This window comes from Ambystoma mexicanum, chromosome 6p (assembly GCF_040938575.1).
Source record: "Ambystoma mexicanum isolate Mex_15411 chromosome 6p, UKY_AmexF1_1, whole genome shotgun sequence".
NCBI lineage: Eukaryota > Metazoa > Chordata > Amphibia > Caudata > Ambystomatidae > Ambystoma > Ambystoma mexicanum.
In genome coordinates, this window is record NC_090935.1 from 1160526139 (window position 1) to 1160548921 (window position 22783).

Genomic DNA, 22783 nt, shown 5'->3' on the forward strand with positions numbered 1-22783 from the left:
GGGCTAGTGAGTCTTTTTTTTTAGAAATTCCATGCATCTAGGTCCATTGGGTCTACCCTTCTAGCAGCCTTCTCGATCTACTCCAAGAGGGAGTCCTGCTTTTTAGTCCTTCCTCTCTTTTGCCCACCGTAGCAGGGGGCAGGTCCCGTCCAACAAGCAGCTGCAGCATTCATCCCCCTCTCAAGGTTGAAGTCCAGGAGCCAAAAGAGGTTTTTGCTACCTACCTCTGTTACCCCAAAAGCCAAACTGCTGTGAATTGGACTTTGTATATGTATCTCCGAAAGTGCTTGTTTGTCCTGGAGTGGTATCTCACCACCATTGATGTTTGGGCATTACATATATTATCCCGGGTATACTGCCTCTGTTTTCTTCAGCATCCACCGGACTACCCTCTTTTCCGCCCTTCTTTGCCACCACATCCTCCTCCTGTTGGAAGAGGTCTGTCAGCTTTTAAAAAAGGGCACCATAGATTTGGGACCCCAGTCGGAGTGAGGGAAGGGTTGGTGCTCCCTTTACTTTCTGGTCCTAAAGAAGGACTGGGTGTTGTGTCTGATCAAGGATCCTAGGCTTTTGGACTTGTACCTGCGCAAGGACAAGTTAAAGATGGGTATGTTTGGCCCGGACCGTTCAGGTCCTAGAACCGCAGAAGATCTACCCAAGCACATGAAACTGCTGACTGTGGTTGAACATGTCTTAGTGGGAAAAGGATTCATGTCTTTACCCTTCCTGGTTGAGTCTGCACTGCAGACCAGGTGTCTGCACACTTCTATCACACATGCAGCCTTTTGTATAGTCTGGGCTTTTCCCTGAATTTCTAGAAGTCCCATGTTTAGCTGTCTATCTCTCCGGTTCACCGGCACGATTTTGGACACCCACCAGGGTAGAGAATGCCTTCCTAGAATCGGGTGTCAAAAATCCTTTAATTGGCACAGGTCTTCCAATCTCAAGGCTGGTCCCGCCCTCTGCCTTTCTCCGTCTTCTGGATCTCATGGTCTCCTGTTTCATGGTGGTTAGAGATGCTGGGTTGCACTTTGGGTTGCTCCAGTGGCTACTTCAGAGTCAGTAATCTCAGTTCCAGGGCACCATTTCAGACGTGTTGCAGGTTTTAGAGAATGTGTCTTGATCGGGTGTGGTGGACCGTGTGAAGCTAGTCACTGGTAGGGGTATTGCTTGAACAAGCCTGCCCCAACCGACTGTAGTCACAGATGAAAGGCTGGGGTGCTCACATTTTGAATCTTATGTTGAGCAGGCTCTCTGACAGAAGCTCGGGAACGTATCCATTTTCTGGTAATGTGTGCAATCAAGCTGACCATTGTTGCCTCCTCCCCTCTGTACAAGGCAAGTGTGAGTGTGTCTTAATGGACAGCAACTTGAACACGCACTACCTCAACAAATGGTGTGGTTGGGGTTGTTCCTTTGTGCAGAGAAGCATGGAGTATGTGGTTCTGGGCTCTGGAGTGCAATGTGTCTATGATGGTGACCCATCTCGATGGGATGGAGAATTCCATTGCGGATGCTCCAAGTAGACAGACTTCGGCCTCCCACAAGTGGGAGCTATGCCAGGAAGTTTTGGAGGAGATCTTCGCCTTTTGGGGGTCTCCTCACGTAGACCTTTTTGCTTCCAGTGTCAACAGGAAGTGCACGTTGTTTTGCTCCAGGGAATTTCCTATGCATGTAGCTCTGGGGGATCGTAAGAAAATATGATGCAGATGTTTCTTGTCCCAAGGCGCTTGACCCCAGAAATGTTGATACTCTTGTTGCATGTTGAACTGCATTTGGCCACTTTAAATAATGTTGTAAGTCGTAATAACGTTTGGAGAAGCATTGTGCCAAAAGATTAAAACATTTCTTTTTTTTTTTGTTTTGGGTATTAACCAAGTATCATAAAGAGGGTAGGTTAAAAAAATAAAACGAAAATGTAAAGTTCTTGATCATGTGTGGCAAATTAAACTTGATGACCGTGATTTAATCCTTGGTTGAGTTTTACTTTGTCAGTTTGAGTTTCTCACTGGTTGTCATATATCCCATATATGGATATTGGGATTTAAAATGAAACGTTATTGTTCCTGGCCTAATCCATCTGAAAAGTCATATATACATTTGTTACTGTTTTTCTTTTTTCATACATAGAAAAATAATGCGTAATAATTGTTTGATAAGGCTCTCTAAACGTCTTTTGCTGCTCTCAAAAGGCTCATCAGGAGGAATTACTCTGGTTAGATCGTTATGTTCCAAGGAATTTGGGATCTTGTTTAAATCTGTGTTTTCTGCCTTATATTGCAGTACTTCTCAATTACTCTTGTGTGGTGTTCTGTTGGGCTAGCTTTATTAGGCTAGTCTCACGTGTTGCATCTACTTCATAGAAAAACCTGGGTGCACATTGACTGCAGAATGGAACTTCAGTCGCCCCTAAGCGTCATCCAGTAAATTCTCAGGAGACTACAACTGTTTGGGTCCATGTTGATTCTGAGGGCTCCAGTCTTGGACCGGAGGGCGTGGTACAGAGCTTCTGGACATTTTTAATCTGGCTACCTTCTGGCGAAGGTGGACCTGCTCTCCAACACAGTTGGGGTAGGTCCTCCACCTAAGCCTCTGAAGCATAGACCTTCATGCTTTGCTGCTCAGAAGGTGAGATTAAAGGGGTCGAAATTGCCAGACGACATCCTGGATGTGAAACATTCCGCACTAAGGCCAGACACAAAGTCCAATTATGCCTGCAGGTGGTGCACATTTTAGCCTTGCTTTGAGGAGATGGGCCTAGAACCTTTCCTATTTCCACTGTTCTGGATTTCATGCTTTCCTTGACCCAGATGGGCCTTCACATGTGCACTGTGAAGAGGTACTGCCGCCACCAACTAGGCTGAATTTAGTTTTCACTTTACTTATGGGCACTCTGTTTGAGCTCCTTTATTCATGTTAATTAAGACTGCTTACCCTTACAGTGATTATCCTGGTAGGCATCACTTCCATGAGAGGGGTGAGCGAGCCTCGTGTTCTGTCTGTGAAACCTTCCTGCTTGCTATTGTCCAATGAGAAGGTCACTTTCAGAGTAAGACTGGCCTTCCTACCCAAAATGGGGTTGAATATGTCATCTCTCTCAGAAGATCTCCCTGTGTGTTTTTCCTCCGCCTCGTTCCTAAAAGATGGAGATTTATATCTGCTGGACCTTGTGCGGACCCTCAGCTACTATGTCTCTCAGATGAGGGGCATCAGGCCTTTGGTCACGTGGCCAGCTCTTTCTCAGTTGTGCTGATGCTCGTTCTGACAGGGCTGTGACTAAACAGATCTGCATCTTGGAATTCTAGGATGTGTCCGAATAACTCTTGAGCTCATTCCGCTACGGGCTGCACTGCAACCACAGCCCTGCAGAGGGACACGGGGGATCCCTCTTTGGGCATCTGGGAAGCAGCCATGTAGGCTTCTCTGCGCATGTGACATACATTACTGCATGGATAACCTGTCAGATAGGATGCTTGCTTGTACTGCTATTGGTATCAAAGATGAGGAATATGAAAATAATTCATCAGAAGAGCAAGTTGCTTAACTCTCTGTAATGTTCTTTCTGATGCATTAGCCCTTCCACCCACAGAATCCTCATCTCCCCTCCCAACTGCCCCTCTCGGTGGTACAGTTTGTACAACGTTTCTGTTCTGCAGTGTTCAGCTGCTGAATGCTAGGAAGAAGAGGGAAAAACTAGCTCATCAGGCACAGCTACTCCCTATATACTGGCCCTGATCTAATTTCCGGTGATGGGGTGCAGATGGTTGCCGAGCCGATCTGACGCAGAGCCACGCTGCGCCCCCTGGTGGTGAAACCCTTTCCGAAGCCAGCTAGCACTGGAAAGAGAATATCAAAAAAAAAAAAAAAAAAAAAGATTAGGGATCTGTTGGAGGAGCAGCTAATCCTTCAGACAGAACATTACTGAGAGGCAAGTAATTTGTTGTTCGTGGTTGTGATCATCAAATGTGTTTTTTTTAATATGTAGGCTCTCTCACCCTTGTTCTACAGGAAGATTATGACAAGTATGGAATCCGCATCAGAGTCAAGTTCCGTAGCAGCACCCAACTTCATGAGTTGACTCCACACCACCAGAGTGGGGGGGAACGTAGTGTATCCACTATGCTGTACTTGATGTCTCTACAGGAACTCAACAGATGTCCCTTTCGAGTGGTAGATGAAATAAATCAGGTAACTATTAAACATTTCAAACAAGACCTATTAGACAGCAAAAATGTTATCTTTCATACAGTAGTGAAATATATGTAAACATTTTTGTTTTGTCTTCCCACCAGAAATCTGTAACCTTTGGCTCTCTGGGTGTTTTGGAGTACACACCCAATCAGCCCTAGCTGGCATAGTAAATGGTGAGTCGTAGCTTAAAACATCTGGAGAGCCACAGGTTGCAAACCACAGGTTGCAAACCACTGAATTAGGGGGTCGTAGAGCATTGGCTATTTCATAGGCTCCCATGATTTGAAAACTACCCAGACTTCATGATGGGAATCGTCATGTTACATAAACTCTATTTCAATAATACACTTTTAACTGGGCCTACCCCACTCATATCAGTCCCTTTACCTCTGTACCAATGACATGGGGAAAGTGTTTACTCAACCCAGGAGAGCCACCTTCACATTCTTTGCCGCAAAACATGTGCATTGGACTACTTCTGCTAGTCTGAGCATTCCATTTTGTAACACTTGAAAAATGAAAAGAATCTTTTTTTACAGTGTTTTTAATTTATACCTTGGCCACACTGATGCAGTTTCTGCATGTTTTCATAAACAAAAACGTTATGAATGTTTCAATAAAATAATACAACTGTGTGTATTGCAAATTCATATAAGAAGTTATTTAACAATATAGTTATTCATTCATATATGTTACAAGTCAACTTGGTGCACTTTTTCGGAGAGATTGCAGCCTGCAGAGATCAGGAAGTCTTCACTGAAAGGTAGGGATTGATCAGCCCCCTTCCCAGGGGGATCATATCTTTAATTTAAGGCAATTGCAAATGTGGCTTTTTAAAAAAATTTTAAAGCAAGCTTGGCTTGCATAACTTTCTGATGCATTCTTTTTTTCTCTGTAACCGACTACTTGCCCAAGCTTTGTTCAGTTATTCTTTGCTAACGTGTTCTTTAACAAAGAAAGCTCTCATGAAGGCGCCTCACTCCTATGAAAGACTTGGAGGTGACCCTGGGCAACTGAAAGGGTGAAAGACTTATTTCTGACCCCCTGACTCTTTCCTTCATAACAGCTCTCTCCGGCTGCTGCAGTAATTCCTGTATGTTGGCAGGCCATAAGCAGCATCTACTGTAGCCTCCCATACAACCTTGTGAACAAGTTATAGCTTAAGCCTTGTCCATGACCACATTGAGGCTCAATCCATTGCCCCAATGATGACTCGGTCTCCCCTCCCTCTCCATATTCCGGCGATAGAGAGCAGCCGACATACGGCAATGTGGTAATGCGGTGACGCTCAATCCCCTGCTGTCGGTTGACGAATACCCGGTCAAGGGGCCCAGGGAAAGGCGGTGCCTGCCGTTTGGGAAGCGGTGTGAGACACCCCTGCAGCACATTGAGGAGCAACGACACTGGACATTCTGTGAGGGACACATACTTCTTCTCTGGCTGGTTCAGGGCTGTGGGCACTTTTGTAACAGCGACAGAGTACTGCTTCACTAGACTAGTGATTTGGTAACATAGGAGGAGCAAGTGGGTTCCCATGCTACAGTTCAGTATTGAGAGGCCTCTACTCCGGTGTAGCAGTGTGCAGGGGACAGGAATATTGACTCCTCGTATGACATTCAGAGTGGAGTCCTGAACTCAGTATCTCCGAGACCCCTGTATCTGAACTCAGAAAGAACTGACAGACTGGTAGGTGCAAACCCCTGTGGAAGTCCACCTCTGGGATACGGCACCTAGTGATTGTATCTATTGCCCTACTCACATGGCGGTGCCTATATCCTATTGAGAGGGAGCACCTAGCTCCCGATACCCCTGACATCTCGAAGTGCTGAGTGGATTCGGTGGCTGGCAGGACACTTCTCTGTGAAAGGGCACTGGGAGCAGTCTGGGGGAGGCATTGGCATTGAGTGACAACATGACAAAGGGACTGGGGAAGAAGCGGGCCCCATGTATTCTTTTACTAATAACCCGATGAGGACCCCTAGAGCAGACGACCCTCAATGGAGCGGAGCAAGAGCCCAGGAACAATACCAGAGGAAACCCGAGAGGACCAGCTGATGCCTGCCATGCAGAATGGCTTTATGTCTGTGAATGTTAAACTGGACAATATAGTGGCAACTATAGGCTCATTAAAATCCAATTCGGAGAAAGAAAGTGGCCGTATAACAGAGGCTGAGTGGAGGATCGGAGAGGTTGAGGAAAGCGTGGGCCAACATGATCGAGCCATAGTGACCCTACAATCTGAACTGACAAAGATCGGGGGTAAATGCAACAACCTTGCGTTGCTTTCATGACGCAACAATGTATGCATAGTTGGAGTACCCGAGGCAGCATGCAAGGGGCCTATGGAGCCCTTTGTAGAAAATGTACTGACGATCCTGTTTGGAGCAGCAAAGTTTTCTTCACATTTTCTGGTTGAACAGGCCCATCGTATTCTTGCCCCACACCCCAAACCGGATGCTCCTCCGCGCACAATAATTGCAAAATTGCTCAATTACAGAGACAGAGACCTCATCCTGAAGCTGTCTTGAGAGCAGGGCACACTCCACTATGAGGCCAGCGACGTCCACATATATCCCGATTTTGCTGCTGGGGTTCAGATACAAAGAAGATCCTACGACCCAGTCAAGCGACTGCTCAGAGCCAGGCAAGTCCAGTACGCTCTTATATTTCCAGCCAAACTGCAGATAAAACCTGGGGGTTGTACACACCTTTTTGAAAACCCATTGGATGCTGTTGCCTATGTGGAGGCATCAATATCGCTCCCGCCGCGTGAACGTGAGAACTGCAGCCATGGCCCGGAATGTGGAGGAGCATTGGACGAACCAGGGGATTGAGCTGGACTTCTTGCAATGTAAGCTCCACTGACCTTCGCACTGTTTTTTGTGTTTGGTTATGTTTCATGTTTTGTTTAGGAATTATTTTGGAAATTGTTTTAGATGCCTATATCTAGAGTTATCTACCAGATGCAATATGGAGGACCTTCTGGATTAGTTAAATATTGCTGTAATGGATTACTGTATGCAGGAAGTAAATGCAACAATAAATGTTTATGGTACTAAATGCTTTTTGCTTTAATACACGTTTTAAATGGGGGTTGGGGTGGAATCTGCTGCACGTCCTCACATGAGGAATGGATCCAGTTTTTTTTTTTTACTGCTGCATAGCCGGGTGTCTTCCCAGCAAAATGCCTTCTACTCACTATTGATATAACATGAGGTATGTGTTGCTGGAGTGAGACCTTCACAGGTTGGCCAAGCACTGTATGCCTACCAGAACGCACATACTTCTCTCTGAACATGAAGTTAAGGACTCCTGGAAGAAAACCTGTAACACACCTATAACCCCTTCTGGCAAGGAGCTAAGGGGTGTGCGTTAATGGACCTGCCTCATGAAGAGTGCCCAGCATCTTTGAATAACTCTTTATGAAATTGTTGTGGCTGTATTAGTGATTTCATGAATGTGATTATATTAATAATCTACAAAGGTAGGACACACAAATGTGAGCTGTATATTGTGACGAGATCCCCTTCCTGATCTAGGAAACCCACAGTGGAGTGATCAAAAGGACTTGGTGCCACCCTGAGCTAGTGGATGCTGGGCCCAGAAGCGGTAAATGAGGGATCACCACACCAACCTTATTGGGTCCCTTGCTTAAAGCAGGAGACAGTGATTGAGAGTCTCTCTCTCTCTCTCTCTCTCTCTCTCTCGCTCTGTCTCTCTCTCTCTTTGGGATATACATATTATCCAGCATTGGATTGTTTGTAGATTCACATGCCGTTTGAATACTTCCGGTTGTGAGGCTGGGAATCCTCAGTAACGTTAAGGCAGTTGTTTACTTCTATATTTGAAACTGCAATCACTTTAGTGTTCTCTCACATTTTGGGTCATATTGCCACATAGGCAGAGAGTTCATTAGCTCCTCCCCTGGAGGCCATCTTCAGATTTTTTACTGCACGTTCAAGTGTTGGGAATCCTGGCAAAGTCCTCTTCTTCTTTTGACATTCTACACACTTGTCGTCATATTGTATTTTTTTAAATCTCTGTCAAGTGCTTTCATATTTTGGTGTTTGGGAGTGTTTAACATCCCTGGTGTTCCCCTGCTGGCCATACCTTTGCCACCTCACATTTGAAGCCCATTTAAAGTTTCTCTTCACCCCACCATGGCTAAGCCAAAGGTAAAGTAAAGGCTCTTCAAGGCATGCTCCTCCTGCCACTTCATGAATATCTACTTGGAGAACCAGCACATAGAGTGAATCTATTGACTGTACCCGGTCCATGACGTCCATTTGTGTGCTATTTGCTATTCCTTCTCCAGCAAGAATCTACAGGACCTGCACAAACGGTTGGTGGCTTTCAGACACTGCTTCCGTTCGGAGCCATGCTTGGCTCTGCCACAGCAGGAATCAGGAGCATACTCTCTTTTCCAAGAGGTTGAGGTCCCACGAGGAAGCTTCCTGTGGTAAAAGGATGAGGAAGGAGCATACCACCCATGCTCAATCTGCCCAGGATAAGGCAGTCAACAAGCCTAAGCCTCCACTAAGGAAGCCAGAGTCCACAAAGACCTCTGTGGCTGTTTCATCGACAGCTGCTCTGACGACGTAATCTGCGTCTATGGCACATTCCTCCACTAAGATGACTACAGCGACAAAGCACAGCAAGTCTGCTTCCATCCTTGTCCACCAATCGCGTCATGAGCGACTCCATCCAGCTTCGTCCGGCGGGACCGTTAATGACCAATATTTCCACCTTTTTAATGAAAAAACGTTAGTCGACAACAGTTAACACTTTGTCAACCGCACACCCTTCTGACGGCTCTACATGATGAAAACAGCCTCTGTTTGCGCTCGCTCCTTATGCTGGCCCAGTTCTGGGCCCTTCCCCCGAGCCCCCATGAGTAAATCCTTGAGAATGTGATAAATACAGATTTTTGAGGATCCGGAAGGTGTATTTTCAGATGACAAGGAGGAGGAAATCCTGTTGTCATTGCCTCCTGCACATCCTCAACCTCCAGCACAACCACTTCCGACCATGCAGCTGCCACGCATCACTTGTACTCTTGCTGCACCTCATCCTGCACCTGTTCCCAGTCAACTTGAGACACACGTTTGCTTCACAGGACATTTTGTCTGCACTACAGACTCTTGTGTCCAAATTGCAGCAAAGGTACGGTTGGTTTCATCAGCACCACGTGAGTTGCCTGCTCCTCTTATACTCTGCAGTCGCTTCTCTCCATTGGCTCCTTTTTTTTGAGCCATCCAAATCTGAGACTAAAGACTGCACTTCTCAGGGTTGTGCTTCTAACACTACAACTGATGAATTTGATAAGTGTGTTTCTGAGAATGGTGAATCTGATGATCCACCCATTTTGAATTTTGCCGAATGACGAGAAAGAGGAGGCCTTTAAACTTCTGCAGGAAGGCGAGGCTGTCTCTGACAAAGCCACCACCATCGCAGTGACATTGCTGACACTGTTTTCCAGCAGATGGGCAGTGGTGTGGTGCTGCACCGACAGGGATGGTTAAAGGCCATCAACTTGCTGATGGAATTGCAAGCCAAAATAGTGGTTATGCCTTTTGACGAAGAAAACCTCTTCGGGAAGAAGGTCATCACACGCTCCAGGCCTTCACGTTTGCCACTGCCAGGTCTCTGGGTAAACCTGCAATAGCAGCGGCAGTCCTTTCATTGGGGAAAGACCCTGTTTTCAAGATCCAACAGAGACTATAGGCTGTCTTATCGGTCGCAGTCCATCTTCCACCTATCCATCCAGAGACACTTACAGGGGAAAGTCCCAGTTTTACAGGGGAAACCAGCATCTGGGCGACTCCAACCAACCAAGGAGTCAAGCTGTTAAGCCGGTCTGACCAGTCTTCGGACTTGCCCCCCACTTCTGTTCCCCCATGAGAGGGCATATCACCCAGTTCCTTGCTGAATGGTCGAACAGTACCATGGACAAGCGGGCTCTGCCCTTACTCCAACAGAGACGCACCCTGGAATTTGAAAGCCAACATTCTTCCATCTACAAAGGTAAAAACCATCCTTCAATGCTTCCCCAAGGAAGCTCCTAGCACTCAGTGGGGTCGAGGAGTCTACTCCAGATATTTCCTGTTACGGAAAGTCAGGCGGTTCGAGGTAGATTCTGGACTTTTGCCTGTACAACAAGTTCCTCTGTTCAGACTTTCACTGTGGTTTCTCTTCAGCACATCCTCACTTAGCTTCCGCAGGGAGATTTCCTGTCCTCGCTGGACATGGAGAACATATACTGCCATGTTCCAATAGATCTGCACCACCAGAACTTTCTCCGTTTCACAGTGGTGACATGTACTATCAATTCAGGGTATTACCCTTCGGCCTCAAGTCGGTCCCAAGAGTTTTCACCAAATGGGTTGTCCCAGCTGCTGCCGACCTCATCAGGAATACATTCACGTGTACCCTTACCTATATGATCGGTTTGCCAGTGCTCTTTCCCTCCATCAATTCAAGTGCCACACCACTAAGACAATATGCTGTTTGTCCCCTCTAGGATTTTTGAACAAATTACAGCAAGTCCTGCTTCGCTCCTTCGCAGCGGATGTTGTTCTGGGTACACAACTGGACACAGTCACTTACCTGGCTACTCCCATCAGCAAACAGGGTGGCAGCCATCCCGGCAAAGAACTTGCTCTCACGGAAGCAGATGGTGTCTGTCCACTCTCTGAACTCTTTCCTCAGAATGATGTCCTTCAGAATGATGTCCTCCTACATCACCTTGATACAGCACTGCCGGCCCTGGATGAGACCTCTGAAGAGTTCTTAGACCCCTGATGGAAGAAAATCTTAGGAAAATGGAACAAGTTGTCACTCTCATGCCCCTTCACGCTCGCCCTGCTGTGGTGGTCCATCCCCAACAACCTCATCCAGGTGGCTCAATTCCACCCTCCAGTTTATCAGGTTATAGTCCCCACCCATGCTTCATTGGAAGGCAGAGGTGCGTTTATCAGCGAATATCGTGCTAGAGGCCTGTGGTCTCCATGCTACACATCAACATTCTTGAACTGAGGGCAGTGTTCTAGTCCCTGAAATCCTTTTGCCTCCACAGACGAAAAGACAGCACCCAATCACCACTCCTGCCCCCCCTTCATCTGATAAGCATCCACAACTGTATTGCAGATTCCCTAAGCATGGAACTGGGCTCCTGCCACGAGTGGGAACTCCTCCATGATCAACTTTGTCTCATCTTCCAGGCGTAGGGTGTTCCGTAGATAGATCTCTTCGCCACCAGGAAAAACACCAAATGCAGAGAATTTTCCAAACCGGAAGCCTGGGGGACACCTTCACGTTCCTGTGTAAAGGCACGTTTCGCTATGCTTTTCTTCCGTTTCCTCGGATCCCCAGGTCAAGGGATTCCATGGAGGAGTCCAGGGTCTGACAGGCAGTGCTCCGTCATCTTTTCGCCTAAGGTGACCGTTTTCTAAAATTGAGTTTATTACCAATTGTTGCCCATATTTATCATTGTATGCATGTGTGTATACTGCTTGTTAATCTCTTCAGACAGCATGTGAATCTATGAAAAATCCAATGGTGGAGAACGAATATGTTACTTACCTGTAACTCCTATTCTTCAGCATTGGTATCTTTCATAGATTCTCATGTGAGCACCCTCCTACTCAGCTCATGCCTCCTCTTGGCTCATATTGCTACTTTCACATGCAATATGCTAAAGTTGAAGATGTTCTCCAGGGGAGGAGCTAAGGGACTCTAAGCCTATTGGCTATGGGGCAATATATTTAAATGTAAATTGTATTAATGTTACAGATGCTTCCCAGCCTGATGACTGGGAATATTCAAACAGCATGTGAATCTTTGAAAATTAGCAATGCTGCAGAACAGGAGATACATGCAAGTAATTTATGCCACCCCTAAACAGACTCCTTCCCATCAGGGCACTCTTCTGGGAAAGCCATTCCAAAATCCCAGCAAACCCAAATATCCAGCATTGTAGAAGAAGCCTCTTCCTTAACGGAAACAGTTGCATCAGTTTAAACTTTTATACAAACAGGGAAATTCCTTCTTCCCTTCTATCCTGGTGCCAGACAAGTTCTCACACTTTTATTTGCATGTGTAACCCACCGAACTCTGAAATTACCAACACTCAAAGAAGAGATCTGCGCAGAACGCACAAAAACAGGCATGAACGATCCACAGTTCCTCAGCATTGCAGGGTTTTTATACATCCCTGACAAAGAAGGGAGGCATTTATTTATTTATTCGCATTTGTTAAGCGCACAGCAGCCCGTGGGCATTGTGGTGCTGGTTACAGTGGATGTTCAAATCTTAGTTACAGTCACGTATAAAATAGAGAAGGAAGTGGCATTGTGGCGCTTGTTACAATAGTTGCAGAAAGCACAGCTGTAAGCATTGTACAGACAATGAGCTAGCTGCTAATTGAAGAGTGCAGTTTTTAGGCTTTTGCGGAAGGCATGGAGAGAGGTTTCATCTCTGAGGGCTGTGGGTAGCGCGTTCCATAGCTTAGGTGCCAGATAGGGGAATCCTATTCCTCCTGCCTTGGCCCTAGTGATTCGCGGTACTGTAAGTTGGTTGGTGTACCCTAGTCATGTGGGTCTTGTGGATTGTGATCTAGCTAGCGTGTCCGATAGGTAAGATGGTGCGGTCAGGGTGATGCATTTGTGTGCGGTGGAGAGAATCCTGAAAATGATTCGGTCTTTAACTGGTAGCCACTGTACATTTTTTCTTGCTCGAGAGATGTGTTCTCTTTTAGGAATACTGAGAGCTGCTCTGAGAGAGTTGTTTTGGGTGGTTTGGAGTTTGGCTAGGTTTTTTTTTTATGTACCCGCCAGGAGGGAATTGCAGTAGTCCATTTTAGCCCCTATGGTGACTCTAGCAATGGAGAGGCAGTTGTCTTTTGTTATAAATGGCTTTATAGCATTGATAATTTTGGTACTCAAGGCGGAGGCCGATACAATGGCGCTAACTTGTTTTTCCATGGATAGAGTAGCATCAATGTGGACTCTGAGCGTTTTAACTGAGGATAAGACAGGGATGACACAGTTGTCAATGCAGAAGTTTAGATAGGTCGGACCGAATTTGGCTAGTGAGGATTTTTGACCAAGTCTGAGGTTTCCAGTTTTATCCCCGTTGAGGTATAAGCCTTTAGTGGCCATCCAGGCTTGGATTGTGGAGTAAATTTGTTGAAGGGTAGTTGCGTCTTGGAGATAGCTCCTGGTGACGGGAAGGAGCACTTGGGTGTCATCAATATAGTTTGTGTATGTGATCCCCAGTGCATCCAGTTTATCAAAAAGAGGCTTTGTAAATAGATTATAAAGCGTAGGGGCGGTACAAGATCCTTGGGGAACGCCACAGTTTATGATAGTGGGTTCTGCGTTGGCTATATTAGAGAACACTTTCATGGCTCTGTCTTCTAAGAAGGAAGTGATCCAGGTTGCTGCGTGATTGGAGAAGTGCGCTGCATGCGTGAGGTGGTTGGTGAGTTTTTTATGGTCGATGAGATCAAACTCTCCTGAGAGATCTAGGAGCAGAAGTAGGGCAGGCTTGCCCTTATCAAGGATGGTGGTGATTTGGTTTTTCAGGTCTAGTTAAGGCGGTTTCCGTTCCGTGTCCTTGGCGGAACCCAATTGTCTCTTTCCTAAGATTGAGTTGGTTTTGAGGTACAGTTGGATTTTAGTGTGGGCAGCCTTATCTAATATTTTAAGAAGAAATGGGACTGTTGTTATGGGTCTGTAGTTATTAGGTTGGGAGGGGTCTAGTGTGTGTTTTGTTTTTTTTTAGGAGTGGACGTACCCACGCCTCTTTGAGGCAGTCGGGAACTATGCCTGTTTTGAAAAATCCTTTTTCATGCTTACCAGATGATTTGCTGATTCCCGAACTGCGCGTTAGTGGAGCGGGGAATAACCAGACAATGACAGGTGGGCAATAACAGCAAGGTTTCCAGGGGGAAGGAGGTAGATTGTGTATCTGATTATGGCCCCACGGGAACCCAAAAGAGGGTGGTTGGCCTTCATGTAATCTCAGGCATCCCCATTCCATACCAGAGGACCAGCCATGTATAATCCAATAAGAAAACTGCACATCCCCACAATACACAGATGTTCTCAGTATCCTTGGGTACCACCCAAGGCAAGGAAGGACCGTCATATAATTAGCAGCCAACACATGCTGGCAGCATGGGGTGTTTGAGAAGGAGTTTGGCAGAGACTGGCGAGAAAGAGGAGTTCTCAGAGGGAAAACGGGAGAGCGCTGAGTTTGTAAGGAGAGTTTGGAGGAGGCTGAAGGAAGAGATGGTTAACATCATAAGTAGGACAGTTGTTGGTGCATCGAGTTGGTGGATCGTCCGAGAGGGAGAGTTCGGGGGAGGAGTTTGTGGCCAGAGCTAGTTACCATCAGAATGAGGGGAGTTCTGGGGGAAACTGGGAAAGCAGTATCATCTGGAATCCCACTACCCTGGCGTAGATGGAGGGGGCTATAACACTGCTTACCTCAGGAGGCAGGAGGAAAACGGGTGGCCTGCTTGCAAAAGAACAGGGAGGTTACAGCAGACTAGTTCAGTCCAGGGCCGACGTTTGAGGAAGAGGGAGGAGGTATGAGATGGTGGGATCTCATCCAGCATCAAGGAGGGATTGCTTAAGGGTTCTCCCATTATCCCTTCTGTGCCGAAGGTCACCATAATAATTTGGCATGACATTAACACAGGATGTGTGTAACCTATTCTGCCCATTTATGTAATTGGCTGTCAGGGCAAAGTATCAGCAGACCAAATTTTCACCACCACACTAAACGATTATGGAACATTCTGATGAATGTGTTTAAGCAAGGGACACAAATAATGCCTATACAAGTAACAGACAAATCCAGTTTATTTTTTTATGAACAGTTTGCCGTGCTTGTCACTTATTTGAGATGCATGGTCTTGCCCTGCATGTAAAAGATCACCGGAATGGTAGTGTGCAAAGTTTCTCTCCCAAAATATTTTCTTTGCCAACCTAGAACTCATGGTACTTATTTTACATATGCTAATAGCGCTGTTGCCTGCAGCCTGAGACCTGCAGCAACAGGTGCCCGGTTGTTTAAAACTCTTATGATTGAACACCGTGCTTCAATGCAGCGAAGACTAGCAAATCCTTTAGCTGGTGTTCTTACTCTTACGTCCTGTCCCCTTTCCCCCATACTGTGTGGGCGTCCCTTCCTAAGGACGTGAGGCGCAACCTTTTTCACCAGAAAAACCTTCCCCTTTAAATTTAGAGGTGCGTTGGGATGCGGCCCTGGGAGCATGCACTACCCTGACTCCACCCACCGGCGCCACTCCTCAGTCCCTTTTTCCACATCAACGGGAACGGGACGATTTCACCAGCGCTCCTGGGTTTGGCCTTGCCATGTTATTCCATGTGCTCTTACACTTCTCATCTATTTGTCTTTATTTGTCTTCTAGGTACTTGGTCCTCCAGCGGCACGCTCCTCCCCGGCGCATGTTGACTTCAGCGGGTTTCAGCAGGTGTCCAGCCTTTGAGGGACTCTTTCCCACGTCTGACCCCCACGCTCTTTGCCTCCACTGCCTTGGCCCTGACCACGGCTGGTAAGGTTGCCCCGCGTGCGACTCTGACTCCACGCGCACTGAAGAACAGGCTAGCTAGGTGGAGAGAACTCTTTGAGCATGGCCGCCAGAGGCCTTGAAGAGGATTGTCCAGCAGAGATCGAGGCCCAAGGGAGGGCCGTTATTTTCCATCGCACCCCGTAAGGGCGACTACTTCCCAAGGAAACACCCAAGCGTGAGGAACCTCTCGGGTTCTGTTACCAGCACACGCACCAAGGCAAACCCAGCTACCGGCCTTACGGCCGAGGGGTCTTCGGATCCTACCGGTATCGGTGCTGAGGGACTGCAAGGTTCTTCTACCGGGTCTACCCCCTAGGGGCTACGCCCTAGTACTGACTCACTGTCCGAGGGGGTGCCTGTACGCAGCACTACTGGCGACAATGCCGAGGGCGATACGCCTTCCAGGCCTAGACCTGAAGTGCGGGATTGGCCTCATGTTCCAACACCAAGAGTCTTGGGCGAGGCCGTGTCCAGAGGGCCATGCACCACGACTCTGGCACGTGGCAGGCAGCCTGACAAAATGGCCGCCGCGCCAGACATTGCCGCTCGTCCGATGCCACTGCTAGGAACATAGCAGGTGGGTGAACGAGTTTATAGGTGGGACTGGTGTCAACAAGGTATGTGGCCTAAGGTATATCCATCAGTAGCGCTGGACAGGTTCCCCCTGCAATCCAGACTGAGTGTGCTCTGGCCCCAGCAGTCCCCAGCCACTCAGTCAGTATCCCCTGACTCCTCTTTAGCCTCAGAGGATAGGTTTTTCAAAAGGTTTTTGGGGCTGATGCGAACCCCCCAGATGGGGCCATCCTAAGGGATGCAGTCAGGGACTTGCTCCCTCTGGTCACTCCACTGGTGCCTATAGTTAGTCATCCCATGACTACGCCCAGGCGGACACAGACGAGGTGGTGGACCCTGACATGCCGTCTTCAACTAAGGCCTTTCACGACAGGGTTGCGGGTTTGGCAGAATATCTGGCCCTTCCTCATCCCGAGATAGAGCAGCCTGAGGAGGGGGTCTTGGCAGAGGTCCTCTCGTGAAGACCCCCTACCAAGACGGGTAAAGACGATGCAGAAGGATATCGCTCTGTCCAAGAAGGGTTGGCTCAAGCCACACTCGGCCCAGCCTGTCAATCGTGCCTCGATGCCAAGTATAGAAAGATGGAGGGGAATACACTCTTGCTATCAACGCACTCCCAGCCGCACTGGTCGGTGATCGCTGAAGCGTCACTCTACACTAAGCCTCAGTTGTCCTCGGCCACCTCGTCCTCGGCGCTGCTAGGCAAGGAGGAGAAGATCTTGGATGCATATGGGAAAAAGCTGTACTCCAACGCCTCCCTGCACCTGCGTTAAGCCAACGCGAATGCCATGCTTGCAGCGGCTAACCAGAGGTTGTGGCTGGAAATGTCGGACTTCCTTCTGGAACTCCCGGCCCAGATCCAGGCACGGTTTACGGCAGGTGTAGGAGAAGCCAAGCTGGTAGCGCAAGACATCATGGAGTCCAAACTGGCCCACATCGACACCTCTTGCCGATCCATCTGCATCGCTATGGCCATGAAGACAGCCTGGCTTCAGGCTACAAAGTTCAACCCCAACGTCCAGCATCGCATATTGGGCCTTCCTTTCGAGGATAGTGACCTCTTCCACTCTACCACCGACGAGGAATTGGATAAGAAGAACAACCACTTGCAAACCGCAAAGTGTTTATTTATTCTAAAGCCACGCCAAAGGGGTACACCCAGTAGCATCAACGCTCTGATAAGGGGCGGGCATTTGGCAGGTTCCGGGGATTCGAGACAACCTGACCGCGCGCCGAGTCTGCACCGGCGCAAGCAACAAAAAGGGGGTGGGATCAAGGGCTTCTTCCAGTCCCCCTCCTCAGCAGCAGCCTCAGAGAGCAAAAAGGCATGACGCGTCCCTCTGGGTCCACGTGTCTCCAGCGGGGGAGCAAGCTAGCCTCTCACGTGCATTTGTGGCGCCAGAACTTCGCGGACCCTTGGATCCTCTTAGTAGTATCCACGGATTACCGCCTACCTATACCTCCTTCTCCTCCTTCCTCCCCTCCCACAGATTGGGCCGGCAACTCTGTTCGCGGAGATCCGGTCGCTCGTCGAGAGCCAGGCAGCGGAAGAAGTACCAGCCTCCCAGGGAGGATTAGGCTTCTATTCCAGGATTTTCACCATACAAAAAAAGAACCAGGCTGGCCTGAGAGTTGTTGGACCTCTCCACCCTCAACCTCCCCCTCCCTCTTCAAAAATTCAAGATGGCTACGCCAGCACTTGCAGAGACAGTAGACAAGGTAGATTGGATGTGCTTCCTTGGTCTGAAGGACACTTAACTAAACGTTCCGATTTGGCAGCCACATAAATCCTTCCTAAGCTTCAGGATCATGGGCTGTCATTTCCAGTACAAGGTGCTACCCTTTGGCCCCAACACAGCCCCCCCCCCAGGGTGTTTACCAGACTCATGAATGCAGTGGCATCCCTCCTCAGGGCCACCATGTCTACCAGTACCTGGAAGACTGGCTCATCAGGGCGAGATCCCCAGAGGGTGTTGTCCACACATCCTCTGCGCTTTTCAGTACACGCCACGACTTGGGTTTTACCATCAACCTCAAGAAGTCTCAGCTGCAGCCCACGCAGAGCCTCGCCTTCCTGGGCTTTATCTGGGATACGAGCTCCGAGAAGGTATTTCCCTCAGAGGTCAAGATTACAGCCATCAAGAGGGCCACTACGCACTTCCTTACCAGACCAGTGACTTCGGCTTGATGGTACCAGCACCTACTGGGTTTCATGGCAGCGGTCCTCTTGGCTGTGCCACACACAAGGCTCTGGATGAGGAGAGTGCAGCTGCACTTTGCAGCCTCATGGAATCAGGAGAAGGACTCCAGGTACTAGGTCCCCTCCGCTGTGCAACCTAGCTGTGCAACCTAGCGTTCAGCATGTGGGAATGGGCCCTGGAAAACATCTTCCTATGGGCTGTCCACCTCCCGGGGGAGGCCAGCTTGGAAGCAGACCGAGGCTGGGAGCGGACAGTTACGAGTGGCAATTGAAGGACCAGGTGCTGCAGGTGGTTTGCAACACATTGGGCCACCATAAAGGCAGCTCTGCTAGTAGGTATCACCTCTGATCGCAGAGTCGGTGAGATCGAGGCTTTGGTGGCTTCACAACCCTTTTCCACTTTCCACAGGGATAAGGTGGTCCTGCGGACTCACCAGGCGTTCCTACCTAAGGTACCCTCCGTGTTCCATCTAAACGAGAAATAGTTCTACCTACATTCTTCACTGACCCCATATATGTATAGACACGGCCGAGCAGAATGTGATGGCGCCAGTGGCAGAGGCATAAAGCAGACCGTGCATCTGTGGAAGGGCGGCCAGTGGGTGCGCCTTACCTGGAGGAGGGCAGCTAACGTGCAGTGGGTGCTGAAGCCCAAGACCGGAGCCGGGACGGCGCAGAAGAGGATGGCTAGGGAGCCAGGGTGGCAAAGCAGCGCACGGAGCGGACACCTGTGCAGAGTCTGAGGAAGTGCGCTCCCGACCGAGGCGCTGGCAAGAGGCACATCACGTTGGACGTAAGGCCGGCTGTATTCCACCATACCCCCATAGCTTTGTGGGGAGATCACGTCTCGCGGAGTGCACACGCTGGCTGCAATAACGAGGAATGGAAGTGAGGTGGATGATAGGAAGTGATTCTGCCCTGGTTGCTGTGTACCTATCTTTGCTGCGAGAGAAGTGATCTCCGGTGAACAACCAACAAAGGTCACGACTCCATAGTGTTGGAGGCCAGGTGGCTGTTAATCACTGGCAGTGTTACGACGCCGGAGGCAGGCCTTTGGGGACCAGAAGTCAGAAAGAGCAGGGGACCCTACCCCGAACCCTGGTCAGTGTCCGCAAACCTGTGCAACTTGCAGGCCCAGGGCCCTCACAGATAACCCAACACAAGAGCTGTGCTGAGGCACTTACAGTGGAGCTTGCAACAGGAGTGAGAAGAACAGAGTGGCCATTACCCACTTGCAGGTCATCCTCTGAGGTAGGCATTGCTGTTGAGTCAGTAGCTTCACGCAGGCCAGGCGCTGTGGTACGGTGTGACACATGAAAACATCGGAGCAAGCATTAAATTAAAGGAAGCAGGGGCGACTGGGACTGGGCCTCCGCCTGGCTGGGTTGGACTCCCCTGGCCCACTTGAATTGCCACGTCCCCCTGGTTGCAAGGGCGGGATAACCCTGAATCAATGTCGGCGAAGCTCCAGTAGTGGGACGTGGACACGTTTTGGACCAGTGCGGTACGTTGGGACAACATAACTGCCAATTGCAAACACACGAACAATAACGCTGAGCCCCAACAGGCTGGATGCCTCCTAAGACTGCCAAAGGGAAGAGCTGCCAAAAAATGCTTGACAACTACGCTGTACTGCCGCCCCCAAAAGCCCAAATACAAGATGGCTGCGAAAGGCAAGTTTGGAAGGGAGGTGGACGAGCCAGACAATCGGATCCTACTGGCAATAGCAGAGCTGAGAGCAACTTTAAGCGCCAAAATCGATGAAGTAATAGTGGGTGGTGAGCTGTTGTGACAAGATGTGAATAAACTGGCAGAGAGGAAGACGGAAATGGAATTTCAGAAGGACACCACGGCAAAATCACAGGATAACAGCTCCCAGATCTGCATACTTAAACAGAAAGTCAATCTCCTGGAGACTAGAGTGGAAGACACAGAAAGAAGCGCACGGAGGAACAACGTGCGGGTGGTTGGCCTTCCAGAAGGCGATGACCCCACGACCTGTATTAAAACTTTTTTCCAAGATATCAGTCCCAGGAACCTCTCAAGGATTCACAATAGAAAGGGCGCATACGGCGCTCATCAGAATACCACCGCCAGGCGCTCCACCACACCAGATTATAGCGAAAGTCTTAAATTACGGAGACGGGGAGAAGATCTTATCCTACTCCAGACAGGGTGGCACATTACAGAGGGCCTCTGCAAACCTGGCGGTATACCCCGATTAGACTTTCCTAGTCCAGAAACGTAGGGCGCAGTTCACCTCTACTAAAGCGAGGCTCTGTGACGCTAGTCTGAAGTACATACCAATGTACCCTGCAAGACTGAAAATCCTGCATTAAAACCGCACCCTATTCTTTGACCGTCCAGAAGAGGTGCTGGAGTGGATGGATAGGAACGGGATCAACTCACGTACAGATGATGACCCAACCCCCCGCCAGATAAACACATGGATGCTTCGAAAGGAGGCACAGGTGGATGTTGACGATGTGCTTGAGCGACGCATTTGTTCTGTGATACAGAGGACAGGGAGCTGGTGGATGTTCTCTTTTGTTGCACGAACGATGTGGCCAGTGGGATTGTATTTCCCCTTGGGCCCACAGACGCTGCCTACATCGCCTAGAGGCAGGATCCTACATCGCCTAGAGGCAGGATCCATACCACAGTCGACCAAGGTATTTAAGGGGGAGCAGGCCTCGCCTGGGATGGCTGCTGACCCGCCCAGTAACTTTGACCTTTGTTCTTTTTTTTATTTTTTCCTTTTTTGGGCACTTGTTTTTTGCGCCCAACCGCTGCGCACGACCTGAGGATGACCTCCGTAGGCACTAGCGAAAAGCGGACATGCCTGAACATAGCTATCAATGCTGGGCAAAAGTTGTTGGGGTAGTTTGGGGAGTTATGGGGGAACCTGTGTTGCCGTTATTAGTCTTGAGGCGGTGCCCCTTCCTTTTGGGGAGTGGTTAAAATGCTAGTGCGAATAAGAATAGGGTTTGGATGGTCCGGAGAATCCTGTCTGCTTTTCTGCACATGCTTGACAATGGTTAGCGAGATAAAATTGTTAACCTGGAATGTCCAGGGACTGAACAACTTTGTCAAAAGGAATAGTGTATGTCTACCTCTGCAGGCACAAAATGTATATTGCCTTATTGCAAGAGACACATCTCACGCCGGAGAAACAGGCTTTACTTACTAGAAAATGGGGTAGGAGGGGGGGTGAATCGTAGGCTCTACATACTCGGCGTATGCCCGTGGTGTGCTGACCTGGATCGCCCCTGCTGTGTCCTTCAAGGTGACGCAGACCAAGACAGACGAGTGCTTGTACAGGGGCTTTTGGAAAATGTGGACACTTGTTTTAGAAACGCATATGCACCCAATCATAACAATGCAGCCTTCTTTCAGACACTGTACCCTAGGCTGGGACCCTACAGAAAGAGTTCTGCATGGACGGATCAGGCTCTATGGTTCTGAAGCCTTCCCCGCCGGCCAGGACCTTACAATCGCTACTAGATTCATTCGAACTGATTGATATTTGGAGAGTGCTGCAGCCGGATACCAGACATTACTCCCATGGCTCTTCCTCCCATGTGGTCCACACTAGGCTGGACTATTTCTTTGTGGGGATGGTTATGTTAGGAGACTCCATGGTGATGGATTACAAGAGCATGGTTCTGTCGGACCATGTTCCACTGCAGCTAGAGTGGAGGTATGCACCCCGAAGCCCTCAATCCGACATGGAAATTGAGGAGCAAGGCCCCGTTAGACCTTGCTTTCCGAGACCACTTGCATGATGGTATCAAAGAATACCTTGAGCACAATGTGGACAGTGTGCCTGGGGCTGGTACTATTGGGAGGCTCTGAAGGTCGTTGTCCGAGGTAATGCAATTGCCAGGTCTGGAGGTATTCAAGCCACTCTCCGCAGAGAGCTGACTGCGGCAGAGGACGCATTGCAAGCATTGACACAGTCCAACACGGACCTAGGTAGCAAGAAGGCGAACGAACTGGCATTGCGCCAGCAATGTTTGAATTGTTGGGAATGATTTGGGAAACATAACTACACTAGGTATGTCGAGCGTCGGCATGCAGGAGGTGACAAGCCGGGCAGGCTATTAGCCTGGCTCTGTAAGAAAGAAGAGCTACGGACACCCATTTACTCGATACAGACATTGCAAGGTTCCATGTGTAAACCCAGGAGGGTATTAACACCGTTTTCTATGACTTTT

The 22783-nt window shown here is 48.8% G+C and overlaps 1 protein-coding gene across 1 annotated transcript in view; it reads left to right on the plus strand.

The window, feature by feature from the left end:
* The window catches only part of SMC5 (structural maintenance of chromosomes 5), a 1384551-nt gene that overhangs the window by 1221905 nt on the left and 139863 nt on the right, over window positions 1-22783 (plus strand). The window contains exon 22 of the mRNA XM_069625793.1: window positions 4009-4188. Within this exon, the coding sequence (XP_069481894.1) occupies window positions 4009-4188 (180 nt within the window). The remainder of the gene's footprint in view (window positions 1-4008; window positions 4189-22783) is intronic.